This window comes from Erigeron canadensis, chromosome 2 (assembly GCF_010389155.1).
Source record: "Erigeron canadensis isolate Cc75 chromosome 2, C_canadensis_v1, whole genome shotgun sequence".
Lineage (NCBI taxonomy): Eukaryota > Viridiplantae > Streptophyta > Magnoliopsida > Asterales > Asteraceae > Erigeron > Erigeron canadensis.
The window spans coordinates 664,063-676,704 of record NC_057762.1 but is presented as its reverse complement, the minus strand read 5'-3'; the positions used below and the strand labels follow the sequence as shown (position 1 = coordinate 676,704).

Genomic DNA, 12,642 nt, shown 5'->3' with positions numbered 1-12,642 from the left:
GTGTTTAAAATTTAGATACACACAATATATAGTAGTATAATACAATTTTTCGAACCCGAATTTTAAAAAAGGAAACAAAACTTGTAGTATAATTAATAAAGAAACAAAACGTATAAAAACAATAAGAATAGCTAGAGTATTAAAAAAAAATCAATAACTGGTATTATAATGAAACTTTGACGATAGTGATATAATATATTGTCGTATTTTAAATGTTAAGCGTAATTATAATGAAAATTGTTACATATCAAAAGCCATATATATAATGGAAAGAGGGGAAATCATCAAAACCAAATGTTTAAAGAGGGGAAATCATCAATACCTGTGTGAAATTTGTTTGATGGAAACATAAGGAAACCAAAAGTTTGGTGTCAAATATTTAAAAACAAAAACTTTATGGGGCAAAAGTTAAAAATAGAAACTTTAAGGGGTACAAATAAAAAAGTTGCAAAAGTTATGTTAAAGCGTTAAAGATAAAAATGTTAAAAGTTTAGGGTGTACAATGAAAAATTATAAGGGTTAAAAAGTTGTTGTAATTTAAGTTTCAGGACTTGTACATTGCATATTGGTTTTTATAATATATATAATTACACAGATTATTGTGACATATTAAAAATAAAATTAAATATATATAATCTAAGAGAAGTTGTAAGAGAACAAACCAGTAAATTCAAATGTAAAGGATATAATTAAAATAATGAAAGGAGTTAATTCAAATATAAATAATGTAACTAATATCAAAGTAACAAAAATGTTTAACTTTTTTCTCTATCAATATCATGTCAAAAATTGTTCTTGTAACTATCTTTTTAACAATACAATTAAAAAAAATTCTTGTAGTTTATGTTAGTGGTACGTATTTGTTTTTCAAAAAAGTTTTGAACTACATCATTGTTATCACTTAGATTTAACCCTGTATTGTTTACAACATAATTAAAATAAGATTTATATATATTTAAATCCAAAAACCTTATAAATTCAAACATATAAATATACAAAAACAACTCGGTTAATTCATATGTAAATAATATAATTATGATCAAATTAAAAATGAGATTATGTGGAAAATAGACAAACTTAATGTACACACTATGTACGGAGTGATGGATTAATTATGTATACGATTTGATTATGTATATATCGAAAAATATATTAGAAAAAGGGTAAATGGGTAGGAACCCTCTGGTCTCATGTATCATTTTGGTACCCAGAGCGTACACCGCAGAGAACTCATGCCTCATTAAAACGACACAATATATATGTGTGTGTGTGTGTGTGTGTGTGTGTGCGCATGCCGCATAAGCTTTATATGCGCAACATAAATCAGTATAAAATAGCAGAGAGAATTCCATACGCAACATAAGATTGTATGTTATTACTTTGAGAAGATTTGATGGTTTCTTAAGGTGTGCAGATTAACAGGAAACCTACAGAAAAACTCATGAGTCAAGTTGTATATGTCATTTAAGGCCGTACAAGACTTAGGTTGTAAAGTTAAAGTGCAAGAAAGACGAATACACAGAGATTGTATAGGTCATTTAGTATTTAACAAAGATAAATACTAGTTTGATGCGGCTATCATAGGAGTATTTTATAATTGTTATCTATTTTAACCAAGATGTATACTAGTGTGATAAGGCAATTATAGGAGTATTACATATGGTTTGGAAGTTTTTACATGCAAATGTATAAGAGATTAGGTTTCAGTTAGATGATTTTACTGGGTTAAAATCAAGTGACTTAGGAAACGGAATCTATATAAATTGGCATGACAAGGTAAACTTAATTGGAAGACCTTAGTTTAGGTTATCCATAGAATAATGAGACATGGATCTTAAGATTCTAGACTTTTGATAAGATTGACGGATAAACAATGAGTTTATAGGTCTTTATGTTTAAAACCTTAAGATTTCGATTATAAGGTTTAGATTTTGAACAATAGGACAGTGTTCTTAAGGTTTGATAATTTATTTGTAGTTCTAGACTAAGATAATGTCATATAGATTGTTATGACTTATTCTAGTGAAAAATAATATAAATTGGAGAAGAAAAATGAAAAATGTAGTTCTAGATTAAGTCATTGCTACACATAGTGATGAAATAATGAAGAATAACATTATTATTTTTATCTTGTATTTTTGTTTAAGCTTGTGTGCGTAGATTTTAGCACAAGGAAGCATAATGAAAAGTCTTTAGATAAAAACATAAGACTTTTGCAAGTGATCAGAAGAAACATTCAAAGTTATGAAGAAATTGAGACATGAGAATTGCTTTTGAAATAGGATCCATGTTCCTGAAGTTTGTGATTGAAGTTTCAAAATTTCTGCTTTTCATGGAAGTCAACTAGTTTAGGATTGATTGTTGGAAATTCTACTTTTGTATTATATGCTGGTTATGCAAGGCGAGCAGGGATTTGAGATATGCTTAATTCGGAGGGATTTATCGTTGAGAAGAGAACTACAACAAGCTATGGTGCATTAGTTGATTATCATGACGATACAGAGAGTTTGAAGTTTGCTTCTCAAATCTGAAGTTTCAAAAGATCAAGTTTCGGGTATAGCAATTAATTTTTGTTGTCTCGAAATTATCTTTTTCAGTGTATTTGCAGAGAAGTCAATCTAAAGGAAGGATTTCTGAAGCAAAAGACTAAAGTGTTCAATACAAAGCTAAGATCATCAGGTTTTTATAAGGATAAAGATTCTGTAAAGTTAAAACTAGCTTTACCAATAAAGTTGGAGTGATTTTGATATTTGGATTAAAATCAAAGGTCAAGATTTAAATATCAATTTTTGATCTTGACTATTGATTTTAATCCAAATGTCAAAATTCACAACTTTACTAATAAAGTTACTTACGACTTTAGAAGATCTCAATTGTTTTTATAATATATTGTTTATATAGTAATTACAAGATGATGATAGCATTGTTATTAGTTGAAGATCTTAGATATAGAATTTTTGATTTGAATATGAAAGATTATCAACTTTGCATTTATTTACTTTAGACATAGACATTATGTGAATGTAAAAGGTTTAGTAAAACATTAGACATAAACATTATGTTAATGTAAAAGGTTTAGTAAAACCTTAGACATAGCCTTAGACATAAATATATCGTTTAAATTTAAAAGGTTGTCAAATGATGTTTTTAAAAACCTTAGAAATAAAAACGATTATATGAATTTGAAAGGTTAGTATGTATATTTCAAAAAAAATATTCTGTTACATTAAATTCAACATTAATTTTTATACCAAAGTTAAGAAAAAAGCTGCAAAAGATCGACGATCTATCTATCTGATTAAACTAAAATAGTAAAACACAACATTTTGACTCTAGCGGAGAGGAGGCACGTCAAACATAAAATGATCACTTGGTCACCGTTGTCCTAAGCCCAATTGTTGTTTATTAAATTATAAGCCCAACACAAGAGTAAAGGCTGAAATTCAGCCTGAAACCTAAGAAATTAAGGGCCTTAATATTTTTGGGGCCTTAAATAGCCGTCTAGTCCACTAACACTATTGGGCCGGCTCTGGGTAATTTACATAAACATAAGCAAGCATATCAAAAACGTATCATAATATCACCTATATGATTCCCATATTAACCCGAACCCACACACCTTATATAAAGATACTACGAGGATGTTAACATATGAAAGTCTATGTTTTGTTGTACCCACGGGTGTTAAAATAGTGTATCTTACCTCAAACAGGATAAATACCTAACTTAGGGCGTTACTTCGTCAATGTCGGAATACCTATATATTAGATAATTGAACGCACTAGATCAATGGCAAACTCCATTAAACTTGTAAAAATGCATGATACGCTACTTGATTGTATTTAATATAATTAACCATTAATATGTACGAGTATTACTTATGCATGGAAATTTAGTTAAATCAGAAAAATACTTATATTAATTATTAACTGATCATTCGAAATTCCTCCGTGCACTCCACTACGTTTCCCTTTCACATTTTCTTTGATAAGTGCATACATGAACCTATAAGTACATATTCTCCATATGTAATGACTATCCATTATTGTTATTCGATAGCCAACACAATAGTAAATTTGGACATTGGTAAAACATCTAAAAGTTAAATTATATAATGTCTGCTCTTATGAACTAGACTGCAAGTTACCCATTTTTTTTTATGTGAGTTGTTAGCAATTCTATCATTTAATGTACCTTCTTGTCTATCGTTTGAGACACTGTAAATTGCTAAAGCCTAACTTTTTTCTTTATTTGTTTTTTTTAAATTACAATTGGACTTTGTAAATTACACCCCAGCCCACCATCAATTCTTAATACTTGCTTGAAACGATCATATTAACTAGGGTTGCATTAAAAGACAAACAAGTCGTTAGTTGCGAAACACTTAAATGAGTTTGTATTAAGGCACATTTATAACTTGTCGCAAAACCTGGACTATGTATTCCATCAAGTGGCAAAACGTCAATTATACATAAGCTATTTACTCCATGAATATAGCTTATTCATGATTTTCTCCTGATAAAAGTTACCAGCTTAATGTTGGAATAAACATGATTCGATTCGAGTGATAAAACATCCCCAATCGTCCTGTGGAACCTGTAAGAACATTAAATCATAATTGCTATTGATTTCGGGTTCCCATAACAAGGTGATTGAGTAATAATGGGATGATAAATTCGGCTGGAACATGATGCACGAATTAGAGAGTAATACACACACGAATTTTAGGGTTTATTATGTGTTAGGATTAACCTTAACTTAGGGTTAATTACCCTCTATTTATAATGAGAATAATTACACATTCAACCATTTAGTATTTATACATTCAACCCTTCTGGTGTTTAATGTGTGTACCATTAGTCCTTTTAGTTACAATCACCTAATGGGAAACCCTATACTACGTTTCTAAGAGTAAATACGCCCATCATATATTTACTTAGACATAGGGATTTTAGTTATCGTCAATTATCATATCAGGAATGATACATGATCAGTGACGGTCATACTAACGTGGTTCCAACTGTTCAACTTGATAAACCATTCTTTTAGTTATAACGAAAAGCTATTAAAGGGTTAATGATTTTATTTATGTCATTCCTTTAACTACTATTCGTATATAGATGGATCACTCCCGATCGTTACGTGACATTCTTAAAAGGGAAACGTCAAAGACTACACACGTATAATTATAATTGTGTCTCGTAACAATAATCGGATTCTATATAAGAAAAGATTTGCGAATCATTAAAACAAAAATCCGTAACGAACGGCGAAACTCAATTGACTAACCCCTACATAACAAACAGTAAAAATGAATGTACGAATTTAATGATAATCAAATGTTACCTTACACGCAAGTTGACCAGATAAACTCGAACCCAATATCAGAATTACTGCCTACGGTATCGACTTTCTTTGACTTTTGCTATGAAAACTATTATGAATCAGTGAAACTTTTGTTTTTATTGATATTGTGATAAACTACAACTTTTCATGGTCCCTATTTATACAAGAAATCAAGTAGCTAATTATAAAAACAAAATCATAGTTGTAATCCGTCTTGATCTTTGGAGTGCTGCCTAAGTCGAGATCTTCTATCTTGGGAAATGATGATTTCTTCTGATCCCGTAATATTATCTTTTATTTCTAACACCCCCCTCAAGTTGGATATTGGGATCACCAAAATTCAACTTGTTTAAACATTTGTGAAATATGGTTGTTCCTACTGCTTTTGTCAAGATATCTGCAAGTTGATCTTCAGATTTGACGAACGATAATTTGATAACCCCGTCTTCAAGTTTTTCCTTAATGAAATGACGATCAACCTCCACATGCTTGGTCCTATCATGTTGAACTGGATTTTCTGATATCTGAATAACAGCTTTGTTATCATTCATGATTCGAATACTTTCTCTTGGAGCGAATCCTAACTCTGTCACAAGTTTCTTCAACCATAATGCTTCTGCTAAGCCTTTAGATATACCCCGAAATTCAGCTTCAGCACTAGATAAAGAGACAACCTTTTGCTTTTTACTCTTCCAAGTGACAAAATTTCTTCCTACCATAGAGAAATACCCTGACGTTGATCTTCTATTTCCTTTGTCTCCAGCCCAATCAACATCTGTATATATCTGAATATTGAGATGACCATTTGCTTTAAACAAAACTCTATGTCCATTAGTCCCTTTAAGGTACCTGATAATTCTTAGAACTGCATTCATATGTTCTTCTTGGGGTTGATGCATGAACTGACTTACTACTCCAACCGCATATGCAATATCAGGACGAGTATGAGCAAGGTAAATCAGCTTTCCCACCATGCGTTGGTACCTATTTTTATCAACAAATTTTCCATCTAACTTCATAAATAATTTTTGATTGATAACCATGGGTGTATCTGCCAGTTTACAATCAATCATCCTTGTTTCTGCCAAAAAATCTAGTATATATTTCTTCTGGCAGATGAATATTCCTTGTTGTGACCTTAACACTTCAATACCAAGAAAATATCTCAGATTTCCCAAGTCCTTCATTTCAAATTCTGCATACAAACTTTCTTTTAACTTTTTGATTTCATTTTCATCATTCCCAGTGATAATCATGTCATCCACATAGATTATCAAGCACGTTATGCGCTTTTCTTTATGACTGAGAAACAAAGTATGATCAGAATTACTTTGTTTATATCCATATTTTTTCATTGCAACTGTGAAGCTGCCAAACTATGCCCTAGGAGACTGCTTCAGGCCATACAAAGACCTCTTCAACTTACAAACTTCTCCATCTTTGAAACTCGGAGAGAACCCTGGCGGTGGATCCATATATACTTCCTCTTTCAACTCTCCGTTTAAGAAAGCATTTTTTACATCAAACTGGTGAAGAGGCCATCCTTGATTAGCTGCTACTGTGAATAAAACCCTTATTATAACCAGCTTTGCAACTGGAGAAAAGGTTCCAGAATAATAAATCCCATATGTTTGAGTGTACCCTTTGGCAACTAATCGAGCTTTATATCTTTCTACTTCCCCATCTGGCCTGTATTTAATTGTATAGATCCACCGGCATCCGACTGGTTTCTTTCCTTGAGGTAGTGTGCATTTGTCCCATGTTTCATTCTTCTCTAGTGCTTCCATCTCAACCTTCATAGCATCCTTCCACTTAGTTATTTTCAATGCCTGCTTTGTATTTGATGGAATTTCTTCTAAATACAGTTTCGCTGTGAATGCTTTTGCTTCTTCGGAAAGGTAGCCTTCTGCTATGTTAGCCATAGGATACTTGGAGCTTCTAGAGAATTATTCTGGAGAATACCGTTTTGCAGGTATTCTTCGAGTTGACCTGGTTGGGAGCACATATTTTCTTGGAACCTCTGTATCAACTGATTCTTCATCATTAGGTTCTTCGTCAACCTGTTCTTCATTTTCTAGCATACTTTCATTTGAATCTGGTACAACAGTTTCTATTGTAACATTCTCAGAAGAATTACGTACCTCGGATTCGGATATCAGGTTTGGACTTATATCTTTGGTGACACTGTTTTGTTCCTGAGAGGACTCTTCTATAGAAGACTGTGCTTCTTGAGATGAATCTAGATCAACTGTGGTATTAGAATCTGAAGTATAACCCAGCCAACTCAGTATGTCACATTGTTCCTCCCCCTGACCACTGTGTGGCGAGGAGTAGAAATACTTGGTTTTAAGAAAATCACAGTTCATTGTGGTGAACATATGACTAGTTTTTGGATTATAACACCTATACCCCTTTTGACTAGTTCATTGAAAATCACGAAGACACACTTTTGAACACATGGATCAAGTTTATTTCTATATGACTTCGGAACATGGACAAACACAATACATCCAAAAACGTTAGGTGGAAGAGTAAATGTTGGCGGAAGTGTATGATAATCAGTGAGAGTTTTAAGTGGTGTTTTAATGTTAAGGATTTTGGTTGGGAGTCAGTTAATCAGGTAAGTGGCAGTGGCTAGAGCTTCTGGCTAAAAGTATTTTGGAACATTGGATTCAATTATTAAAGCTCTAGTCATTTATAATAAAAGCCTATTCTTACGTTCAGCAACTCCATTTTGTTCTGGGGTATGGGGACATGTGGTTTGATGGACTATCCCTTTTGATTGGAAAAATAGGCTCATTTGTGAGTTTTTATACTCTCCACCATTATCAGACCTCACAATTTTGATAGACTGTTGAAATTGGGTTTGAATCATGACATAAAAAGCAGTGAACCTATCATATACTTCCGCTTTAGTTTTTAAAAAATAAATCCAAGTCATTATAGTGAAATCATCGACAAAAATCACATAATATCGGAAATTCTGACCACCAAGGACCGGGGCAGGAACCCAAACATCTGAATGAACTAATGAAAAAGGGATATGAACTCCTGTATTGCTTGGTTTATAGGCTTGCCTATGACTTTTGGCCACAAGTTTCACAAGAAATGGATTTATTCAAAGGAAAAAGTCTAGGAAATAAAGTATGTAAATAACTAACCGAAGGATGTCCCAGTCTTCTATGCCACAACCAAGCTTCTCTTTCACTGGTTCCATGAGCTAGCATCACATTTCCACTTGCATTTACTTCATCAACATAATCCAGTCTCTCTCTCAGTGCCACGCCCAATAATCCGTCCCGTCCTGATATCCTGTAAAATACAAAAAGTTGGATACATGAGAATTGAGCAATTAAGTTCTTTTGTCACATGACTTATTGATAAAAGTTTATGTGACAAATACGGAACATAAAGGCAATTAGATAATTTAATATGTAGAGAAATTTTAATCGTTCCCCCAGTCTTTACATCCATTTTTCCTTTATTTGCTGCTTTGATATGTGTTTTTCTCGCCTTTGAAATTTTTGAAAAATCGGATAACTCATACGTCATAGTATCCGTGGCCCCACAATCAAATATCCAAGGCCCATTCGAATCTGTACTATGATTCCGGGCCGTATATGCCGATCCATCAAAGAACATTGGGCTTTTTATTTCCTCATTATTAAGTCCATAAGAAAATAGACTTGGCCCATTTTGTTTTTTAGGTCCATGACACAAGTAATTAGGCATTGGAGAATTAGGGGTCGGTCGATACATATATGGAAGATATGTTATTTTTTGGAAACAAATATCTTCCCTTTTACCTTTTACCACCGAAAAAGAAGATTCATCTCCTTCCCCCTTCTCTTCTCTGCCAGATTCCGCCATGCCGCCGTACCCTTCTGATCGCCGGCCGCCACTACTGCTTGCTTTATTATGGTCAGTGACCGAAACACTTGTTTTCCCTTTGTCCGATTTGAGCGATTTGGTGCCTTTCTTGTTGCCATCGATCCACCAATCTGGATAACCAACAAGACGAAAGCACTGCTCCTTGGTGTGTCTCGACATGCCACATTCATCACATAGTAGATCAGATTTATCATCTTTGATCTCCTTTTTCTTGGTGTCGTATCGGCGGTAACCTTTTGAAACGAATCCGCCGACGTTGATTTCTCTGGCAATCAATCCGGCGGCGACACCTTGGGGTTCGAGGGTAGTTGCTCCCAAAATCTTTTGGTGAGCGGCTTCCTTTCGTACAATGGCATAAGCAACTTCAACGGTAGGAATGGGTTCGTTTCGAAGAATTTCTCTTTTTATGGCATCGAATTTCCGATCTAATCTATTCAAAAATTGAAAGAGTTTTTTATCAGATCGGATTTTCGCATATGTTTTTATATCATCAGCACACTTCATTGGATTGGGATCAATTCGATCTATCTCTCCCTATACACCTTGGAGGGAGATATAGAAACCTTTGAGGGTTTTGTCATGTTGTTTCAATTCTCTGGCTTTTACATTGAGATTAAAAGCTTGCAGTTTATCTTTGCCTCTACTGTATGTTGTTACCAAGGCATCCCACAACTCTTTTGATGTGGAAAACTCGGTCAGATTTCCAGCTATGGTTGGCTCGATGTTTTGAATGAGCCAATAAAAAACGACCAGGTCTTCTTGTTCCCACATCTCGTATTTTTTTGATGTTGCTTTTTCAGGTGGGTTTTCGGTTAGATGATTTAATAAGGTTTTGGATTTACCACCTATGGCCACTCGAATCATTCGAGTCCATAAGGCATAATTTTGGTTGTTTAGTTTAAGATTGATTTGAAGGTTGTCAGAAAGCTTTGGCTGTTGATGATGACTGTTATTTTGTAGCAAATTTGCAATCTGAAGCGCTAAGGAACCCGAGCCTGAGCCGCCGGCTTTGTCCGCCATGGTGGCTGCTCGATGGTTTGTGAGTATAACGCTGGTTTACGTAGATGATGAGAACCGAATTAACGGCTCTGAAGATGAGAACAGAATTAACGGCTCTGATACCATCAAAACTATTATGAATCAGTGAAACTTTCCTTTTTATTGATATTGTGATAAATTACAACTTATCATGGTCCCTATTTATACAAGAAATCAAGTAGCTAATTATTGAAACAAAATCATAGTTGTAATCCGTCTTGTTCTTTGGAGTGTTGCCTAAGTCGAGATCTTCTATCTTGGGAAATGATGATTTCTTCTGATCCAGTAATATTATCTTTTATTTCTAACATGCTCCTCACCTAGTTTTTAGTTCTTGGGTTTTTTTCTTATTTGTTTAATAATCAGCAAATCTCACTTTTTATTTTTTCTAGGTTTGACAACACAACTCCAATATATATATATATACCTAAAATTATGAAACCTCATTGTATATATATATATATACCTAAAATTATGAAACCTCCTGCCATCTATATCCGATTTCGACACTAATAATTCCAATGTTTTTAAACACTGGTCCAACCGATGGGACCGCGGTTGGACCGGTATTTTAAGAATTCCGGTCTAATAGTCCCCGGTCCGAAACCTGCAATTGAACCGCTTTTAACTACCCGAACCGGCCATTTTAAAGTAATTACAAGAGCACCTTTTTGTAGCAAAAGAATGTGCAAGCCATTCTTATCTTTATGAGTTTGAGTACAATGAAGCTAAATATGACAACAATGGGTTAAGCAAAAACTAATATCTTTGAAATTTCCATTAACTGCAAGGGAAATGTATGCACACGGTCATTTGTAAACATTTCTATAACCAACAATATGTACAAAATATCCATTAATGGACTGAAATGACACGTCTTGGTTAGTAAATTTGGACACACACACATCCAATTAATAACACACAAAATGAACAACAAAGAGAGCCTCTATACCCCAAGAAATTGAAAATAAATAATATATGTGATAAATCGATCAAGTAAGCAGTCAAATAAAGGAACAAAAATATTCACCTGTTACAAAGTGGAGGTGGCTTGTCAAGTATATGGACCGATTGTAAGTTTGGTAGTGATTTGCAGAACCGCCTTAAATATAGCCCAAATACTCACAATGTAGGTCTATCTAAAATATATGTGACTGAAAGTTTGTGATTTTGAACAAGCGATTTTATTTACACATCTAGATAGGGGATAAGGTAAATGAAATGACTGCCAATTTTTTAGATCTTAAGATGTGGGAGGGGATTCAAAATTTAAAGAGCAAAAATTGGGGATGTGAAAATTGGGGAGGGAAAATAGCCGCCAATTTTTACTTGGCTTTTGAACAGGAAAAAACTTAACATGTCAAAACATTTGGTTAATTGAGTCATAAAAAAAGTTTCTCTTTAAAAGGATAATAGCAAATAAAATTAATAAAATGTTGTGATAACTATTAACTAATAAACATCGGATATAATATTTATTACCAAAATAAGTTAAGTGCCACAAATGGTATGGTCTATAACAATGTCACTAATTATTAGCATCTTTTGTGGCATATATCAATGTGTTACTAAAAAGTAAGTTATAGTGGCACATATTATACCTGCCATAAAAACTAGGTGCCATTAAAAGGTAAAAATTTTTTAGTGTTATGTGTACTAATTAATTTTGATTATTCAGAGACCTAATAACCGCTTTTGTTAATTGGGTTTTTTTGTTAATTTGATTTTTTTTGTTAATTAGGTCTTAATTTATATTTCTTTTTTGCAATTGTTGGAAGAAATGACTTTTGAAGAGGTTACATTTTATGTGTTTAAACTTGTATTAGAACTTATTTTAACTATGGCTTTTGTGCTGCTAGAATTTTGTTTGTTATGGATACTTGACGTAACTTAATGTTATTGGACTTATGTTATGTTTAAATCACGAATCTTATGGTATTACTACGAAAAATGTATATCATCAAAACCCGATGATGAGCGTCCACTTTGTGATAAAAACCCCGATTGAAAGGCTTCATTTCAATGTCTAAATTTGTTAATATTCCAGAACTATTGGTACTTAATGAATTGTATATTTATGTACGTTCACGGGAGATGCGAGAGAGGGTAAATGGCATCAAGTGACTCAAGAAAGAAGCATATGAAGATTACAAGACACAAGGCGGTGATTTGAGAGCCGAACGAAGACACAGTAGAAGCCACCAGCGCCGCTGGCCCCATGCCAGCTCCGCTGGCCAACAACCAGCGATGCTGCCCACTCCTCAGCGCCGCTCACCACAAGCAAGCGCTGCTGTGTGGCCCAGTTTAGCAACCGACTTTACTTTCTATTTAAGTCAAACGAACCCCCATAACCCTAGGAAAAAGCCG

General features: G+C 33.5%; 1 protein-coding gene across 1 annotated transcript; it reads right to left on the bottom strand.

The window, feature by feature from the left end:
- Positions 1–7,292: 7,292 nt before the first annotated feature.
- On the bottom strand, positions 7,293–9,741 carry LOC122586637. Its single transcript, XM_043758620.1, has 4 exons — positions 8,750–9,741; positions 8,508–8,658; positions 8,065–8,197; positions 7,293–7,609 (listed from the first exon to the last, which is right to left on the bottom strand). The coding sequence occupies exons 1-4, from the start codon at positions 9,739–9,741 to the stop codon at positions 7,293–7,295; spliced, it is 1,593 nt and encodes a 530-aa protein (XP_043614555.1).
- Between the last annotated feature and the right edge of the window lie 2,901 nt (positions 9,742–12,642).

Coding starts and splice junctions, on each gene's coding strand:
- LOC122586637 (XM_043758620.1), bottom strand. CDS start 9,741: ATGAAGTGTGCTGATGATATAAAAACATATGCGAAAATCCGATCTGAT. Junction 8,659..8,749: donor TCTAATTGCCTTTATGTTCC/GTATTTGTCACA, acceptor TGTATTTTACAG/GATATCAGGACGGGACGGAT. Junction 8,198..8,507: donor GAAGACTGGGACATCCTTCG/GTTAGTTATTTA, acceptor CAATTTCAACAG/TCTATCAAAATTGTGAGGTC.